The sequence below is a fragment of the Dasypus novemcinctus genome, chromosome 2, assembly GCF_030445035.2.
Source record: "Dasypus novemcinctus isolate mDasNov1 chromosome 2, mDasNov1.1.hap2, whole genome shotgun sequence".
Taxonomy (NCBI): domain Eukaryota; kingdom Metazoa; phylum Chordata; class Mammalia; order Cingulata; family Dasypodidae; genus Dasypus; species Dasypus novemcinctus.
Window position 1 is genome coordinate 185,868,160 of NC_080674.1, and position 20,368 is coordinate 185,888,527.

Here is a 20,368-nt window from a genome sequence, read left to right on the forward strand (position 1 = left end):
CAGATGGATGAAACTATCTTGCCTGTACTTGCAAACACTCTCTGTCCTTGGGATGGGTGTTGTCCATCATCATCTCCTTGTTGGCTGTCCTGGGTGAGTCTAATGACCTGAGAGTAAGTGTTGCAACTCTGCTGAAATTCAATGGTCAACTGGCACATGGGTGGATTAAAGATTTAAGTTTCTGGGACATATATTTATCAAGTAATGTGCTAATTATAAGTTCAAATAAAATGGCAGAAGAGCCATGTGTAGAGAACTTATAAATAAATCTAACTCTGTTACATTAGGGAGCATAAATTCCTAAGTAAGTCCCACTGACAGGGTGCCAAATTCCTAGCACTGTCTACCCTGCTTAAAGTTTCTGGATATCTCCAGAGCTCTCAGGAGTGCCACTATTGGAGGCATTGTTTACTGTGGCTGTCAATGAGATCCTGCTGAGACTTGCATAAGTGTAACCTCTGGAATGACCTCCCATCTCATTTTGAAATCTTTAACCATAAAAACTCATTTGCATTTACCCTTTACCCATTTTTTTAATTATAATTTTTTTTTATTTTTTTAATTCTTTTTTTAAAATATTACATTCAAAAAATATGAGGTCCCCATTCACCCCCACTGCCCCCACCCCACCACTCCCCCTACAGCCACATTCTCCCCCGTCATCATGACACATCCATTGCATTTGGTGAGTACATCTCTGGGCATCGCTGCACCTCATGGTCAATGGTCCACATCATAGCCCATACTCTCCCACGTTCCATCCAGTGGGCCATGGGAGGATCTACAATGTCCGGTAATTGTCCCTGCAGCACCACCCAGGACAACTCCAAGTCCCGAAAATGCCTCCACATCTCATCTCTTCCTCCCATTCCCCACACCCAGCAGCCACCATGGCCACTTTTTCCACACCAATGCCACATTTTCTCGATTACTAACCACAATAGTTCATGAATAGAATATCATTAAGTCCACTCTAATCCTTACTGTATTCTTCCTTCCTGTGGACCTTGGCTTGGTTGTGTCCATTCCACATCTATGTCAAGAGGGGGCTTAGATTCCACATGGATACTGGATGCAATCCTCCTGCTTTCAGATGTAGGCACTGTAGGCTCCATGGTGTGGTGGTTGACATTCTTCAACTCCATGTTAGCTGAGTGGGGTAAGTCCAATAAATCAGAGTGTAGGAGCTGAAGTCTGTTGAGGCTCAGGGCCTGGCTATCATATTGTCAGTCCAGAGATTCAAATCCCCTAGATATATCTTAAACCCCAGCACCAACTACAATTCCAGTAAAGTAGCATGAAAGGCTTGTGAAAAGAGATCACATCTGAGTCCAGCTCCATCACTCAGAAACACCAGCTCCAAAGAAGGGCCAACTGACATGGCAGTGAACCCCATCTGCCATGACCATAGAACCTGTGGGTCTCTTTAGCCCTCAAAAGGACCAATACCTGGGGTTGTATCTACTTTATCTGTCTCTGAGACTCTGCTCAGGTGTGCATAAGGGCAATCCTTCCGACAACCTCCAGACTCTTTTTTAGAGACTCATCGCCATATAAACTCATTTATCCTTTCCATTTCCCCCTTACTTTAGGTCAAACAGCATTTTTAACTCCTGTTATTATATATAGACAGGGATATTCTGCCAGTCTGCATTGAACCTTTTATTCAAGGTCATTTTCTAGTTATGTCATCAGCTGGTACTTGGTAGTGATCCCTCGGCGCCAGGGAGGTTCATCCCCTTGTCCTTTACCCATTTTTAACAAGGTCTTTTTCCAGATGCATTGCTAGTTGGCACTTTATAATAATCCCTCAGTGCCAGGGAGGCTCATCCCCAGGAGTCATGTCCTATGCCAGGGCATTTGTATGCTGAGTTTGGCTTAGAAAGAAGCCACATTTGAACAACAAGGTGGCTTTAAGGAGATAACTCTTAGGAAGTATATAATACTAGGCCAAGTATCAATTTCACTAGGAAAGTCTGTAAGTACAATCATCAATATCAAGAGCCTGGCATAATGGTCTTCTTCCTTCACTAGGCAGGGCCTTTGCACTCGTGGCATTCATGCTGTCCTATTGGAGAAGGTAGCAGAACTCCCCAGGGCCTTACAGGCATGCCCAGGTGAACCCCTTCCCATGCATCCCCCCATCACTGACACCCTGCACCAGAGATCTTCCCCTACCACAATTGTGACACTTTTGTGATCCAAAACCTCTCCAAAAATGAAGCCAACAAAATAACCAAATACAATTAATAAGAAAATGAAATAATTTTTAAAATAACCAATATAATACAAATTTTTTAAAATTTGAAATAATGAATTTTAAAATTTTTTAGATATTGTGTCTTTCATCACTGCAAGATCTGTTGTATGTACAGTGACATTTTTTCCTTTTATTCTCCACAGTGTCTTACTTTTTTCCTTTTATCTTCAAAGAAGCTTTAGGATACAGAATAGTCACATAGAGAATATAGGGGATTCACACATATCCAACACCCTCCCCCTTTTCTCCTCTCTCCTATTAACATTTTACATGCAGATGGCACATTTGTTACAATTAATGTACAAATATTGAAGCATTGGTACTAACCATGTCTAATGGTTTACCTTATGGTTTACATTTTGGATTGTACACTTTTATAGGTTTTGATGAAATTTGAAGTGTCCTGAATTCGTTATTGCAAGATCATGCTGAACAATTCTAATGCCCTAAAAATGCCCTATGTTCCATCTATTATATTCTTTCCCCTCTTCCTTTCAGAGCCTATGGTAACCACTAAGTTTCAATTTTTGAAGAATAAGATTCATAGGATGAGAGCTTGATATTTTCTTGTTTATTGTGTGGGTCTCCACCCACTGTTATAACACTCTATGACAAGATGAACACTTAGAAATTCCACAGAAACCCGTCTCAGGTGTATCCTATCCTGTATACCACCCACACACACACATCTAACACCCTGTATCAGTAACCTTCCCCTGCCATACTTGCCAGAAGAACATTCCCAGCATTGTAGTTTTACCTGCAAATCCCCAGAGTTCACCTGCTCCTTCCCTCAACCCTCCCCCCAGTTCCAGGGATAGTCCAGCCCAACGCCCCACCCTACCTCCCTCACAGACCAGCACCACCAAACCCAATCACATCGCTGCACCACTGTCACACTCATCCACTGCACAACTGCACCCTTCCACCTTGTTATAGATTTGCCCATATGGACAACAGCTCACCACCCTCTCCTCCCTTTCTGTCTCCTGTAAACCTAGCTTCCAGACTCTAGCTCTGGGATTCAGCTCAATTTGCTTAATTCATATCAGCAAGGTCATGCAGTATTTGTCCTTCAATGTGTGACTTGCTTCACTCAACATAATGTCTTCAAGATTCATCCATGTTATCCCATGTGTTAATACTGCATTCCTTCTTACAGCTGAGTATGTAAGCACGTACCACAGTTTGCTTATCCATTCATCTTTTTGATGGACATTTGGGTTGCTTCCACCTTTTGGCAATAGTGAATAATGGTGTCCATGTGTCTGTTCATGTCCCTGTTTTCAATTCTTCTGAGGATATCCCCAGCAGTGGGATTGATGGATCTTATGCAGGTCTATATTTAACTTCCTGAGGAACCGCCAAACTGTCCTCCCCAATGGCTGCACCATTCTACATTCCCACCAGCCGTGGATGAGGGTTCCCTTTTCTCCACACCCTCTCCAACACCTGTAGTCCTCTGTTTTTTTAATAGCCGCCAGTCTAATGGGTGTAAGATGATATCTCACTGTAGTGAGATGCCAGTATTTATTTCTTGAAAAACCACAACTCTCTTCTCTGCCAGCCCCCCCCCTTCCTTTTCATCCCCTCCTTCCTTCCATCCCTGTACCTCCTTCTCTGTCAAATTTGAAATCTCTGTCAAATGCACACTACAGTGTATTTGCTGTCAAGGTGAAAAACAGGAAAAATAAAGCTGACCACTCATTCCTCGTTGCTTGTTACAAAGCTATGGGGGTCCATGCAGAGGGCATTGCCATGTGAACTTTAGTCTCTCCAAAACAGTCTATCAGCCATTAACTGGAACCGATGTTCTGACAGAGATGCTCCCACAGACCTGCTCTCATAAAACTTTTGACTGAAATAATTTAGTACTTTAATTTTAACAACTTCTGTATTAGACTTTGGATGCCTTTGAGTATTGACATTTGACTAGAGCCATTCTCCCTGATCAATATCTGACTTTGGTGACCCTTCTTCATTTGACTCTCTGTTCTAAAATCTTGCAGATTATAGAATTGATGCTTCACTCTTAAAGTCCTTCCTCTTCTTAGAATAAAAGATCTAAAAAGGAAGTCTGTCTTTTCCTTCAATTCTGACCTAAAAGATTTTATCCTCAAGCCTGGAATTTCCCTTTATATCTGTTCTCTGGAAACATCTGAAATGAACATGTTGGGGACATTTAACATAAAAAAAATTTTCACTAAAACAGTTATACCTATGTCAATGAAGCCCTCCCAAAAGGTTAAACCAAAGAACAAATGCTGGAGTGTTTTCAGTTTTGAAATAATCGAAAGTGGGTTGTACCACTCTTCCAGACTGCGTTTTAGAAAGGTCCTTATCCATTTGTGCAATAGCAACCTAGCTAGAGAATAAGAGATAATCCAGGGAGCTGTGGCTCAGGAGTTGAGCTCCAGCTTCTCACACACAGGCCCAGGTTCAATTTCTGGCCCCGGTAACTAAGAGAGAAAGAGAGTTTTCAACAGGGAAAGCAGCAGTGGCCGCTTTGTTCTCGATACTGGGAGAAAAGTCTTGCTGTGGTTGTCCAGGGCCAAAGTACCAGAGGTCCCTAAGGCTTTGAACTTAACAAAATTGCCCAGAAATGTTTAGGACCTAAGGGAAAAAAATGTATTGGCTCCAACATCTGAGCAAGCAACTGCCAAACTGAAATTAAGAATAACGTCAAAAACAACTTTTAAGCATTCTCTTTTACAGCAATAAAATTAGATTTAAAAGGGACATGGGAGCATTTAATGTCTTTGCTATGATGTCCAGTGGGACAAAAACGGTCAGAGTATGTGAGTACTACAGAGACCTTAAAGCAGTCGGGCTCGCAGAAGCACAGCATGTGGTCAGCTCCAAGGACTTCAGGCTCAGGCTCCCCTGAAATTCCCCACCCAGCCTCTCAGAATGTCACACGGCCCCAAGAACGGCACTTTGCGTGCTTCTCCTTATTTCTCAAAAGCTGAACAGAGAAAATGCTTTTAGCTATTAAAAAAAAAAGCCCCATGGCCCATTATTTTCTAAATGAAATGCATAAGGTCAACAAAAATGTTCCCCATGTGGGGGTCTGTGGAAACTCAGGAAAAAAAGGACACTGTGTGTGAGAAATAAAATAAGACCCCAGTATGGTAGCCGGTGGTGGTGTCCTGGAGGGGAAGGCGAGGCTGTGGAGCTGGCAGGCTGGGAGCTCCAGTTCTGCCCTCGCCACTGCCCTCACCGCGGGAGCCTCCTCGGCTAAATCAGGTCCTGATGATCAGCCTGAAGAGTCACAGCCGAGCTCAAAGAGCATGTAAGGAATTAGATTACCGTAATTCTTCCAAGGACCTGCCTAAAGCCCCCTAGCGACCACAACCACAGCTCTTCTTGCCTAACACTCAGGGTCACACTTGCTTTTTAAAGAAATTTTAATTACAAAAGCGGTATATAGAAATGCAAACTGAAAGAAAGAAAGAGAGAGAGAGAAAGGGAGGGGGGGAGGGAGAAAGAGCAAGAAAGAGAGAGAGAGAGAAAGAGGGAGGGAGGAAAGGAGGAAGGGAGGGAGGGAGGGACACCACGTCAAAAGCGAAAGCCCAGTTATGTTTAAATTGCACGGTTTCTATTTGGGATGACTGAGGAGTTTTGGTAATGGATGGTGGTGATGGTAGGTCAGCATTGTGAACATATATATTTGAATGTTGTTAAAAGAGAAAACTTTAGATTGTATATATGTTACTAGATTTTAAAAATGTTCAAAAACAGGACTGTACAACACAAACAGAGAACCTTAAGGTAAACCATGGGCTATAGTACATGTATAAGCGTACAAAGAGATTTTTTCATCAATTGTAGCAGGTATCACACTAAATGCAAGGTGTTAATGATAGGGGGCAGGGTATGAGAACTCTATTTTCTGCTTGACTTTTCTGTAAACCTATAAAATCTCTAATTTTTGAAAAAGATTTATTTATTTATTTACTCCCCCCTTCCTCTCCCCCTCCCCCCACCCTGCTGTTTTTTGCTGTCTGCGTCCATTCGCTGTGTGATCTTCTGTATCTGTTTCTCTTTTTTTGTCTTCTCTTCTCATTTTTTTTCTCCTCTGGCATTCGATCCTCGGGACCTCAGATGTGGAGAGAGTTTCCCTGTCAGCTGCACCACCTCGGGTCCTGGTTTCTGCTGTGCTTCACCTTGACTCTCCCCTTCGTCTCTCTTTTGTTGCCGTCATCATCTTGCTGCGTGACTCACTTGCGGGGGCACTGGCTCACTACATGGGCGCTCGCACAGGCACTGGCTCACCACGTGGGCACTTGTGCCAGCACTTGGCTCACCACACGGGCACTGGCTCGCCATGCGGGCACACTTTCTCTTCTTCTCTTTCACCAGGAGGCCCCAAGGATGGAACCCAGGTCCTCCCATATAGTAGGCAGAGGCCCTATCATTTGAGCCGCATCTGCTTCCCAAAATCTCTAATTTAAAAAAAAAAGCACTTCTAAAGAAAACTAATAATGAAGATTAGGTGACTGGGTTAATGACAAACACATAGGAGGAGCCAAAGAAGAGTTAAAATTTAACCCTGGCAATAAAAACAACAAAAATAATGAAAACCCAACTTCTACCCAGAGATAACACTGTTTTCATTTCAGTGGGCATTTCCCAGAGCTCTGTATTTACATAAGAAATAGAGATTACTTATACTGTTTTTAAATAAAAGGGTTCATACTCTACATATTAATTTGCAACTTCCTGTTTCATTTCATAATAGGTCACAAAGATCTTTCCATTACTGTGCATAGGCATCTACCTCTTTCTTTTTAACTCTCACACGTTATAGACATACTACCTTTTTTTTTCATTCCCTGTTACTGGACACTTAGGTTGCCTTCAGGTCAGCCTTTACAAACATTGGTGCAACAGGCATCTTTTGCATATGACCTTGTAAGTACACATGGGGAGATGTATGTCAAGCGAAATGGAATTGCTGGGTCAAAATGTTGCACACTTTAACGTTTGATTGTTACTGCCAAAGTCTCCTTCCAATTAGCCATATCAGTTTTCAGTCTTATGGACACGGCAGAAAAGCCTCTGTTTCCCCTTCATCAACCCAGAAGTTCTCTACTCCATGGAGCTTCATCAAGTACAGTCTTCTAAACAGCATGGTCTCATGAGAAAGCACATAAGCTTCAACTGCACTATCAGTGCCAATGGTTGCTTTCTAAACACGGCATTAAAATTTGCTTTTGTGGAAGCAGATGTGGCTCAAGTGAGAAGGCCTCCGCCTACCATATGGGAGGACCCGGGTTCAATCCCTGGAACTTCCTGGTGAAAAAGAAGAGAACCCGTGCCTGGGCAGCAAGCCAGTGCCCGCACAAGTGAGTCACGCAGCAAGATGATGATGCGACAAAAGAGAAACGAAGGGGAGAGTCAAGGCGAAGCGCAGCAGAGACCAGGAACTGAGGTGGCACAGTTGACAGGGAACTTCTCTCCACATCAGAGGTCCCCAGGATCGAATCCTGGTGGATCCTAGAGGAGAAAGACAAGAGAAGACAAAAAGAGAAATAGATACAGAAGATCGCACAGCGAATGGACACGGACAGCAAAAACAATGGGGGGAGGGGAAGAGAGAAAAAAAATTTGCTCTTGCCTTTAAAGTATTGCAAACAGGCTTTTTAAAAACAAACTAGAACTGTCACCTTGCTGCCCGCTTTCCCTTCTCAGGATAGTGGATCTTCTTTTATCCTCTCCTATACCAGCCAGCAACATGCTGTTTTATAAAGACCACCATCAAGCTGGTAAAATCCCACAGCAGTGTTGGCAGAATTAGCTTGGAATAGTCTCTGCTGTTCCACTGCACACACGCCTCCTCCCTCCCCCCATTTTAACAGCAAACAGCAATGTGCATTACAGAGGCATCTTTCAAATGGGGCCAGGCATTATCTTAATTATAATCAACATGTTCATGATGCTAAATACATCTGACCTAAAAACTCAGTCTCAGAACAGCATGCGTGTGTCTAGATAATCTCGGAACTCATTTGTGACATTTGGCTGGCATTTCTTCTCTTTCCCGTGCAAAAGGATTGATTGCTCTCCATGCTCTCGGATAGGAGAGGGAGGCCTAGTTTGCCATTTAAATCCTGTCTCAATCATTTTCCTGTGTCTGTGTCCATGAGGGAGAAGCCTAACTTAGCAGAGACGATCAGGCTTTGTAACTTCAGCAGAGTCAACCCCATTGAGAAAATGAATGCACGTGTATGCCGCAGCTACCCAAACCATTTCATAAAGGTGTCAACTCACCCATTCGCCCAGCTGCCTACTGGGTGCCAGGCTATGCTGGGTACTGGGAATACAGTGTTGAAAAGGATACACTCTGTGTCCTCAAGGAGCGCCTGGGAGAAGCAGGACACACAGACAACTCATGGCGTGGTACAGCCCCTGGCAGAGGTGGCCAGCTGAAGGGAAGGAAGGAGCAAGGAAGGGCTGAGGCTGACACTTAGGAGGAGTCTTAAACAGATGAAGATGGCAAAGAGGAAGGGCGTCCCAATTGGAAGAAAAGCAAAGAGCCGGCTCGCAGCAGTAAACAGGTGAGTCTGGCTGGAGAAGAGGGCAAGGGGGACGGGCTCATATTCACATGGGATGATGATCGCGTGGCCGTCAGGCTACTCGTCCACATGCACTGAAAAGGGGCTCCTGCAGAGGGTGGAGACCACCTCAAAGCAATCGATTTGACAGCCTGTGGGACCCCTTTTGGACCAGACTTTCTAGTGAGTTTAAAGCCAGCTGTCCCTCAGTCACATCCTATATTCAGAAACTTGGTCCTGTGCCCATTCTCCAGCCCCACATGTGGAGGCACAGGACCTCCGACCTCCATTGTTCTCACTCTCTGTCTGTTTCTGCCAGTCACAGTCCTGCCCGTCCTTCAAGCCCACCTCCAATGCCTTCCCAACCCCATGCCCAGTTCCCAGCCCCCTCCAGCAGCACTGCCCCCTCGGTAAACCTCTTCCCGCCGCCCCGCCCTGCACCGTCATCCCCCACCCCCGCTCCTCCCTGCAGAAGCAGCCCTGAGCCCCAGGCAGGTGTGGTTCAATGTTTGCTGAAATAAAGTGGGCAAATGCAACCTGATCAAATTAATCAGAAACCAATAGGAATAGTTCGACCATTGAACTAGCCCTCAAGTGCCCCAGAAATAAACTGCACTAAAATTCTGACGGCGTCATCCCCAGTTTTGACATATTCATTCTTTCATTCATTCAACAAATGTTTCGTTGTTGTTGTTCTTTATTAAAGTAGTTGTGGGTTTACAGAACAATCATGCCCAAAATACAGGAATCCCATACACCACCCCACCAACAGCAACTTACATTGGTGTGGAACGTGTGTTACAATTGATGAGAGCACGTTTTTACACTTGCACTATTAATTAATTAAAGTCCTTGGTTTAACTTAGGGTTCGTTGTTGGTGTAGCGCAGTCCCAAGGATTTTCTTTTATTCTGGCTCCATATATGCAATCTAACATTTTCCCCCCTTTGATCATATTCAGATACACATTTCAAAGCTGTTAATCGCGTCCACAACGCTGTGCCAGCATCACCACCATCCACCACTACAACATTACCTTCCCTCCAAACAGGAACCCCACACCTCGAGAAATGTTTCATGAGCCACTCCTACAAGGCAGGCACTTAGGAAGGGAGAGGGAGAAAGAGTGAGAGAGAGAGATAAACATAAAACAGCCTTTGCTTCAGTATGCTCATCATCGATAGAGAAAGATAAGTAAGAGTATTCCATTACGGCGTGATAAGCCCTTGGAAGGAAATGAAGGGGGAAGAGGTGGAGATAAGGTCAGGGAAGGCTTTCCTGCAATTCTACCTACTGAATCTTAAGGGAGGAGTAGGACTGACCAAACCAAGGTGACAGGGAAGGGTGTCCCAGGCAGAGGGAAAACAGCATATGCAACGGCATAGAGACAACAAAAGATTTGGTACCTTTCACCAGCTGTGCAAAGTTCAGAAGGTCTGAAAGGATGGGCACAAGTGGGGTAACGGTAATAGGTGAGGGTGCAGGGGCCACTAGGGGCCAGATCGTGAAGGGCCCTGACAGAGCTTGATTTTTTTTTTTCCTGAAAGTAATTGGGAGCCATTGAAGAGTAGTAAGCAAGGGCATCACACAGTCGGGTTTGCATTTTTTAAATATCACTGTTAGCTTTCTAATGGCAAAGAGGACAGAGACTTGGAAACCTACCAGGACAAAGCTGCCAGTCACATTTTTACCAGATCTCACATCTTAGTATTTTCAATCCAGAAAATATCTCAGAAATCATCTCATCCAACCCTCTTATTGGAGAGATGGGGGGAGGATGTATTTAAAGGGCCATAAAGTAGCTTATCCCAACTATTTCTTTTTTAAAATTAAAAAATAAAACACCCTGGCCTACATTGCAATTCTCCTCGGGGCTTCTACCCACTGCCACGCCGCCGGCATTTCTGATGTGGAGCCGGGGAGGCCGCCCTGCAGCTCAGTGCACATCCTTTACAGAGGCCAAAAACATTGATCAGTTTTGAGAGCTGGTAGAGTGTCTATTCCATGAGCCTGAGAAAAACTGGAACTGGTTTTGTGCGTTGTATCATAGTGATTAAAAAGCTAAGCCTTTTTCAATCAGAGACTATTCGTGAGCCTCTAAAGCTGTTTAAATTACAACTCCCAAATCTTGAGCGATGTAATGCATTTAAGTCCAAGGGCTGCTTTTTAAAAATCCGGTATATTCCACAGAAATCACTTAAAAATGACAGAAGGAAACATAATTAACACCACTGAATTGTATATTTGAGTGTGGTTAAAAGGGGAATAGTTAAGTTGTAAATGTGTTACTAGAATACTTTTTTTTTTAATCCATAGAATTACAGACATAAACAGTGAACTCTAAGTTAAACGATGGACTATAAATAATAGTGTAATTATAAAATGTGCTTTCATCAATAGTAACAATTGAACCATATCAATGCAAGGTGGTAATAATAGGGTGGTTTATGGAAACCCTGAATTTTATGCATGATTGTTCTGTAAACCCACAACTTCACTAATGAAATTCTTTTTAAATGACAGAGGCTGTGTAGCTTGGCCTGGTGTTGAAATCTTGGAGATTTCTCTGTGCTGTAATGCTCACCATTCACTCAATCCTCTATTTAAAAATAAAATGTTGATTATCCCATCTTTTCTGTCCAGGAGATCTCAAAGAAATCCATAGAGGTGCATCTAATCTATATAATACTACAATCTCATGATCCACTGGATTAGTTCCTTCAAATAACTGGAGTAACCAGATTATGCTCAGCAGCAGGTCCCAGGCTTAACAGCCCAGAGCCAGCTGGCCATCGCCTCATTATTCCTGAAACAAATTCTACAAGGTAAGTAGATTTTATAATCTAAAATATCGTAGACAGATTTTGTTCAGACTGTATTTAGTGACAAATTAAGGCAATTTTCTTAACCTTGCTTCCTGGACTTCAGATAACCACAGCAAATGGGGAGAGTGTTTAAGAGAAGCCCAAGACACATGCACTCTAAAAGCCACTTCTATTTGCTTCAAGCAAACATGCAAAGAAGTCAAATGCACAGCAGATCCATTATTGAACATTAAGTGATCAACAACTTCAAAAGGAAGAACCTGCAAAGAATTAGTGAGGCCGGCATCTCAGGGTTCTTACAAAATTAGCTTCATTTTACACTCACAAGAATCTTTGCATTTCTTTCTATTTCTCAAATGAGCAAATAGGCTCAGAGAGGTAAAGACATTTGTTTACTGTCATACAACTTGAAAGCTGTGGCTGAAATGTGAGCCTAGTCTGTCTGACCCAAAGCCTGCAGTTGAGGTTCCAAATCTGGACTGTTTTCTGGGGGCTGGGAAGATCAAGGTGAAATGCCACCTGGGCAGACCTGGGGACAGAGCGGGAACAGGATCATGACTGAGCCTCCAGAGAGTGGAGAATCCTCAGAACGTCCCTGAACTGGGACAACCTTGTACAGAAGATGTTAACACAGAAGTTTTGCTCCTCCCGTTTGAGGGACCAAGACAACTGAGACTCAGAGACTGGGGCCTGCTTAGATCCCAGGAAAACCAGTGACTGTCCTGAATAAACCCCAATAAATGAAGCCAATGCCAGCCTCCTCTCCCAAGACTTCTTACTGGACCAGTCACCAACAAGAGAGCTTTGTCTAAAAGCAACTCCTTACATGGAGAGTGAAAAAGAACGCCTCTTTTCAATTGTCTCTGTCTTCAGAAAGTATTTTACATATAGTTAGCATTATTAAGTTCATCACTATTTTAAAAATGAAACTAAAGTCATATTGTCTTTTGACTTTTAGAGTCGTAAATTAAATTTTCTGAAAGACCTTTTCAGTCAAATGAGCATTTCATATGATACTCTTTATCAACCCAGCATGCCAGGAACCCAAAGTCAGTCTTGTTCACAGTATATTGAATTATTTCATGGGATTTCTAGATATATTTATTTTTCACACTTCTACCCATGTAATAAACGGTAAAGGCTTTCGTGACAGGTTTCATTGGTTGGACAATGACAACCCTGAGCACCTTTGCTGGCATAGCTGGACTTCTATTTTAAGAACAAAAAATTAAACTGCAAAGAATAAAGATATCCAGAAAGTTTCAAAGTAGAAAGAAAAGACATCCTGTATTATGGGTGCTCATTCTAGACATGTTCATTATATGCCAAAGCCCAAGGAAGGCAAATGTGGGGTTTTAAACAGACACCATCTGTTATACAATGCTCCAAATTATAAACTTAACTCTTAATTTCTACATCACCTGCTGTTTAGCTATTCTCCTTCTTTGGTATTACAAAAAAGAAAGAAAGAAAAAGAGAAAGAGAGAAAGAGAGAAAGAGAGAAAGAGAGAAAGAGAGAAAGAGAGAAAGAGAGGAGGAAGGAAGGAAGGAAGGAAGGAAGGAAGGAAGGAAGGAAGGAAGGGAGGGAGGGAGGGAGGGAGGGAGGAAGGAAGGAAGGAAGGGCCTTGGCATATTAGGAAGTGAATTTAATAGGACCTATGGATATGCCCTGTGAGACATATGATAAGCCCAGCCACACAACCTGTCTATTCTCTGCAGAGAAAATTCCTGCCACGTTTTCCTTATTAAATGAACACCACACATAAAGTGGTTGCCATCATCTGATGGTCCACAACAACCCCATGGCAAGCCACAATCTTTTCTGTAATTTTTATTTGTTTAAAATCCCTGGGCTCTTTGAAAGAAAAAGCAGAGGTTTTAGAAAGCTCTCAAACTGAAATGAAAAGTAGAGTAATTCCTCAAGTGAAGAGAGGTTTCTTTTCAAAAATAAAAATAAAAATAAACTTTTTTAAGGTAGAAGGAAAATGAGAGGATAGAGCCCAAGTCAGAAAATATTTTCTGATTAAATATCAAAGGCAGCACATGGCAGACATAACAGGAGAAATTTCCATTAAAGAAAAAGTAATGTATACTTGAAAATGCTCCCATTGTCTTACTTGCAGATCTGAAATATTCCAATTCAAAAATCACTTTTAACAAATGCAACGCAGCTCATGCAGGGTTGATTTCAGTTCACAAAATAATTTTATTATAAGTATGAAAGCATACAGGCAATAAAATTAAGAAAACATTCACAATACATAAAATAACACAGACCTGATGCAGGATATATTTTCAGTAATTTTTTTCCCTGTTATCAGTTCCATCTAAATGTAAAGCCAATTGCTTATCAACAAGAATTCTTTGTAAACATTTCAAAGAAACTCTCTTGAAATGCCCCATATGAGTGAGTATCTGACAACGGAGGCTTATGTTACTTTTTACAGCCCAGGGGATGACATAGGAACTTGATTCCAAAGCACAGAGAAAGGGCTAGCATTTGTCAAAAGAAATACTGATGACGTTTGCAGTGCTTGGCACACCCAAAAAGAAGGGCCTCCTGTTTCTTCCACCAACAGAAGCATCTTACTCCGGGCAGATAATTAGGCACTATTCATTAGGCAATATACCGTTAACTTATAAAGACTTAAAAAAAAAAATCAGTTCTAAATTCAAATGAAAGCACTACAAAAAGTAGCCCCACTGAATGGTTTGGTTTGACCAGGATAATTGCCATGAATGAGCGTTTCTGAAATCCCCTCTCTTCACTCCACATCTCTAACCAGTACTGTCCTTTTGTTTTAAAAAGCTATCTGACAGGTGCCATGAGAAAAGATAGAGGGGGGCAATTATTTTACATAAATACAAAATGGCATATACTTGTCACCACCTAAAGCCTTACATGTGAAGCTGGATTCTTGTTTAAGATATTTACACAAGCGCAAACTCAAATCATTCTCCTGGGAAATTCTTTGCCATTCAAACAATTTTGAAGGGAATAGTAACTATGCTTTTTTTTTTTTTCATATTTTTACCTTTTTAGGAAAAAAAAAGAACATTCACAGCATTTGTCGTCTCTCACCTCATATTTATTTGTGTCAATGAATTTGAAGGGACCATCACAGGTCTACTTCTTATCACTCTTTGCTGAGTTTCTGGAAGTTACACACAAGCACTTAGAATCTCAGAGAGTCTGTGGGTTTGTTTCATTGACTTATAAAGTGCTCTTTAAAGGGACCAAAAAAATGTGGTGTAAGGTCTCCAATATCCCACCAGTTCATACTATTAAATAAGATAAATATAGATTTATTATAATAAATTAAAAATATTCATATAATACAATAAATAAATAAAACCCATACCGGCAAAGCATCTCTCAATTCGGAAAAAAAAAATCCCATTTCTACTGTAAGGCTCAATTATTTTTTTTCAGAAATAATTTATGAAGGCATGCACCTACCTTTACAATCTGAAAACTTCGCTTGGAACAGTGTTAGCACCTGTTTGTGTACACAGCAAACTCAACCCTTCTAATGTCCTTCCCGGAAAGGTTTAGTTTTTAAGTGAAACTGTTCATTGTTGATCTCTTGCCCTATTTTTTTTTTTTTTTTTTTTTAGTCCTAAGAAAAATCAGTTCCTAAAAGCAATTTTGGAGCCAAAGTCACGTCCCTTGTGAGGGTAAGCTTCACATGTGTCTCTGTTTGATGCACTAAGAACAAACACAGAAAATACACTGAAACGTATTTTAAAATACAAGTGGTGGTGTGTTGGGGGAGAGCGGCTGAGGAGTGCTCGCCTGACACCCCAGAGTCTCCCCATTTCCTTTCTTTCTCAACAGCAAGCCCCAGGAAAATCTCCTCGACCTCTGGGGACCGGCATGTCTGGCAGGGTTTGTCTCCGAGTTCAGGTTGGGTGCTGCCCGTTCTGTGTGATGGGATGGATCTTCTCCAGAGAGACATCCGTGTCGTAGTCCAATATGACAGACAGGGCTGGGGACAGCTTCTCCAAAGGCTTGGCTATTCCCCCGCCCTCCTCCTTCTTCAGGTCCTCGGAGGAGCCCACGGCATGGGGGATCAGGTAGACGAGATTGCACTCTTTGGAGATGGAGCCCCGGGGCTCGTGGTGGCTGGAGAACACCACGGCCCCGTTGTTATTGATGCTCACCGTCTCGATGGCGTTCGTCGTGGTCGGGCAAAGTCTGTAGCAGCCTAGGAGGGTCGAGAAGGCCTTCCGAAAATCAGCGTTGAAGGCATAGATGATGGGGTTCAAGGAGGAATTGGCCCACCCAAACCACACGAAGACGTCAAAGGTGATGGAATCGATGCAGAAGGGCTCGGTCTCCTCGGCGCCGCAGAAGGGCACCATGCAGTTCAAGATGAAGAAAGGCAGCCAGCAGCACACGAACACGCCCATGATCACCGACAGCGTCTTCAGCACTTTGGTCTCTCTCTTGAAGGACATCTTAAAGGAGCTTTCCGGCTGAGAGCCCTCGGCGGGGTTCCCGTTCCCTGCGGGGGTCTGGCAGTTCTTGGCATGGACCGCGGCCCTCTCGAGGGCCGAGATGCGCCGTATCTGTTTCTGGGCGATCCTGTAGATCCTGGTGTAGGTGACGATCATGATGACCACCGGGATGTAAAAGCTTATCAGGGAGGACGAGATGGCATAGGTCCTGCTCAGGCTGGAGTCGCAGTTGTCCGCGGCCTCGGCCAGGGCGGTGGCATTGCCATCGCTGGGGCTGGCCGGCTTCGCCGTGTGCCAGCTGAGCTGCACCGGGATGAAGGAAATGAGCACGGACAGAGTCCAGGCCACGCTGATCAGGACGAAGGCCGCCTTGGGGGTCATCTTCCTCTCGTATCGGAAGGGGCTGGAGATGGCCCAGTACCTGTCCACGCTGATGACGCAGAGGTTGAGGATGGACGCCGTGGAGCACATGATGTCAAAGGCCACCCAGATGTTGCAGAAGGACCCGAAGGGCCAGAAGCCGGCGATTTCGGCCACCGCCTTCCAGGGCATGACCAAGACGGCCACCAGGAGGTCAGACACGGCCAAGGAGATGACGAAGAAGTTGGTCACCTTGGACCGCAGGTGCCGGAACCGGATGACGGCGGCGCAGACCAGCGTGTTGCCCAGGAGCGTGGACAGGATGAGCAGCGACAGGAAGCAGGCGGTCAGGACGCGGAAGGAGAAGGCCCGCTCTGCCTCCCGCCCGGCCCCGGCCATGGTGGAGGTGTTCGGAGACCTCATTTTCCTGAGGGAAAGCGCATCAGGGGCTCTGACACCCCTGGAGTGCCTGAGCGGGGAGCCGGGGTCGGGCAGGCCTCCAGGAGTCCTGGGCTCCTCCGCAGCGCCGGCGGCTCCCCGGGATGGAGGAGCTCACCAGCATGCCATCAGACTGCCTGGCAGCAGCGCCCGCGTGGCAACCCGAGCCGGCCCAGCGGAGTCCCTCTTGCTTTCTCTGTCTTCTCACCCCGCCTGCTCCAGGTCACTGTCGGGGATACCAGCTGGCACCTCAATTCCCCCACGGAAAGCATTGGCCTTTTAGCATCTTCCAGGCTATCAATCCAGACTCCGGGGCCTCTGCTGAGCTAGGAAACCGCAGTCACATTTCAGGGCTGTTGCCTCTCTGGTGGTGACAGAATTCCCCCGTCCTGAGGTGTGGCTGAAAAGGCATGCCTCTCTCCTCCCAAGTCCCTGGCTCCTCAGGAGTTCTCCAAACGCCCTAAAAAGCAAAGGAGAGACGGGAGTTCGTTCGCCAAGCTCGCATCCTTACGTCAACCCCAACCCAACCATTCGCTGGGCCAGCGGGTCAGGGCCACCTACCTTGCCTCGGGGTCGTCTCTGTCAAAAGCCCCTGGAGCGCCGAAAGCAGGTTTCGCCCGGCGCCGCAGCTCCACAACGCCCGAGCGCCGGAGTCCCAGCCCGCGGCGCGCAGCCCGAGTTCGGCTCCGGATGCGCAAAAATCGCCGGGGCGGGTTTGGGGAAAGGATCCCAGACCAGGCCCCCGGAAAGCCGGCGCAGCCCAGCCCCCCAGAGCGGCTTAAAGCGGACGCGACCCGGGGAAAAGGGCTCCCGGGAGCTCCGGGGCTCCTGGAGAGGGCAGTCCCCTTGCACTACTCACTTGGGCAGCTGCTTTGCCTCCTTTCCTTCCTGCCCGTGCCCAGCGCCTGGGTGGCCCTCAGGCGGCCTCAAGCCCGGCGGGGCAGGGCCCAGTGCCTCCCCGCAGCACCACCCGCGACCCCTGGAACCTGGGGAAGGCGAGGCAGAGGGAGACGAGCTGGCACAGGCGGGCGCACGGGCCGGCCGGGCTCCCGCAGGGCACAGCTCTCCGCGCTCCCGCGCCCCCTCCTCTGCCCTGGGGGCGGGCTTCGCTTGACAGGCAGAGTTACGGGCGACAGCCGCACGTGGTACCCGGGGAAGGTGCTGCGGGAGGAGGGGGTTGGGAACGCCCAGGTCAGCGCTTGCCCGCGCTGGGCACCGTGCCAACTCCAGGGTCCCGGGCCGGAACGCGCAGGACCCGCAAGAGAGATCCCGACGGTAGAACCTCAAGTAAGCCCGAGCCCCTGTGTGCCTCGCCCGACCCCGACATCCAGAGCCTTTGGGGGACGATCGCAAGTCATCACAGTCCCTTCCAAGAGCTGGCCCTCCCCAATCTCCCACGCACACCAACCCCTAAAACAGCTGGCCCCTGTCCCACCCGCGCTGCCTCCAAGTGACCCCCAACTGAGATGAGACGTGGCGCGCGGGCGCCTGTACTTACAGCCGGCGAGGGGGGTTCTGCGCAGCGGCGCACCCCCGGGTGCGCGCCGCTGCGCCCCGAGGGCGCCCGGCTGCTGGAGCGTTCCCCGCTGCCGTCAAGGCCGGACTGCAGCCTGCGCCCCGCGACGCGCGAGCGTCCCAGTGCGAGAGCCACGCGCTCGGCTGGCCCCGGGCGCCCTCTGCCGGCGGCCTCGGCTGCCCGGGCTCCAGCAGGCCGGCGGGAGAGGCATCCAGGCTCCCCTCTTCCCAGTCACGGGCTCCCAGACTCTGGGAAAGGGGAGGCGGAATCTTCCTCACTCAGGACGCCTGAAATAGCCCCAAAAACTGACAAGAGTGAAACAGTCCCTTCGCGGGCACTGCCATTCATTGAGCCAACTTCTTTCTCCTGAGTGTCCACTGCGTGCCAAACGCTAAGGCGACAAGGTAAAGCAAAGCCCAATCCTTGCTCTCAAAGACACCCGAGCCAACCAGCGTTTACTGAGCAGCCCCTGGGCCCCAGGCACTCCCGCGTCTCATCCCGTCCATCCCTTCCAACAAGTTTTCCTCGTCTCCACTTCGCCTGTGTGAGAAATGAGACTCAGAAAGGTTGTGGGACCTGCTCAGAGTCACACGGCTCAAGTCGGCTGCCCGGCTCCCACCCGCTGCTTCTTTTCGCTGGCAAGCCACTGCCTCCGGCAACTCAGACTCCAGTGCAGGAGCCGACCACCAAAATAATTATCCATGGGGCTAAAATAGTGAGAAGAACAAGAGGGAGGCAAGAGGGCCTGCTAGAGAACGATCCTACCACCGTCCTTTCCGGCTGACCCCTGCAAAGCCTCCCAGGTCAGCCTGCGCAGGAACTGTACCCACAGCGCAGCCTGCCAGTGCCTCCCTGCCCACCGGAAGGGAGTACGCGTGGGGCCCTGGAGGCAGGCCGCCCGCTGTCCTGTTAGGGGGCCTGTCTTCTCTGTGAAGGGTTTCCTTCTCTGAAAACGGTGCTGACCCAGCAGGACTGTGATAATTTTCAGTGCAGTGCTGTTTGCAGAGGGCTTGGGCAGAGTCAGCCCTGGATGGGCAGGAGTCCCTAGGCTCCCCAGAAAACGATACAAGCTAAAATAAATTTTGGATTTTATAAATTAATTTTATTTTATAAAATAACAATTCCATCCAGTTAATCAGTACAACCAGCAGCTCGGTTGTTTGTTTTTTTATTCCTGCTCGAGATGGCTTCTTTAGTTGGCACCAGGAACCAAACCCGGGACCTGGCGTGTAGGAGGCTGGCGCCCCAGTGCTTGAGCCACATCCACTCCCCTGCAGCTCAGTTTTAGAGGAAGTGAGGGCTTACTGACACAGCCCTCCCCTGCGCTCCCCTAGCTGCCACCCGCCTGCACACATCCCCCCCCCATTGATGGCCACTGCACACGCAGGCCCACAGAACAGCGTTCCCATAGCGCCTAGTTGCACTTCACAGCATGCTTCCTGGTCATCTTCCTTCCAGCAGCCATTTCCCCAACCTTCTTGACTTGCTATCATCTTTCGAATGAAAAGAGATACCTCTGGTTGCACATGTGCACTGAGCCTGAATGCATACATTCTACCAACTGTGTCCATGGAAATTACCCAGGCAGGCCCAGTTGGAGGCACTTGAGCATTAGCACTTGGAAACAGGAAGGGGTGGCATCCTTTTCTGCTGGATAAAGGGCAGGCAGGGTTGGTCTGGGGAAGGCGGACTCCCCTGATTCTCCAGATGGACGGGAAAAAGCCCTGCTCTGGCCCTGTGAGAAGAAACCCCAAAAGAACACCTAACTCCCCTAGGATCAGGGCTAGGTTGATTTGAGGAATAAAAGTTCTACTGCCTGCCCTTGAGAAGTTCCATAATACCAGAGTCCTGCCAGAGCAAGCAACCCTGGCAACACCCACTGATCTCATGGCTGTCTCAGCTGGGGTGACGCATTCAGGGAAACACCAGTTCAACCGCCTAAAGGTATCTGA

General features: G+C 46.7%; 1 protein-coding gene across 4 annotated transcripts; it reads right to left on the bottom strand.

The window, feature by feature from the left end:
• Positions 1–13,823: 13,823 nt before the first annotated feature.
• Positions 13,824–18,505, bottom strand: DRD1 (dopamine receptor D1). 4 transcript variants are annotated; one of them, XM_023582927.3, is made up of 3 exons: positions 18,399–18,505; positions 17,462–18,061; positions 13,824–17,360 (listed from the first exon to the last, which is right to left on the bottom strand). In XM_023582927.3, exon 3 carries the CDS (start codon positions 16,883–16,885, stop codon positions 15,545–15,547), a length of 1,341 nt encoding a protein of 446 aa, XP_023438695.2. In that variant the 5' UTR covers positions 16,886–17,360; positions 17,462–18,061; positions 18,399–18,505; the 3' UTR covers positions 13,824–15,544. The 4 variants fall into 4 exon arrangements, with proteins under 4 accessions (XP_023438695.2, XP_004449057.2, XP_004449056.2 ...); XM_004449000.3 differs by lacking the exon at positions 17,462–18,061 and having other exon boundaries at positions 18,399–18,489; XM_004448999.4 differs by lacking the exon at positions 18,399–18,505 and having other exon boundaries at positions 17,462–18,296.
• Between the last annotated feature and the right edge of the window lie 1,863 nt (positions 18,506–20,368).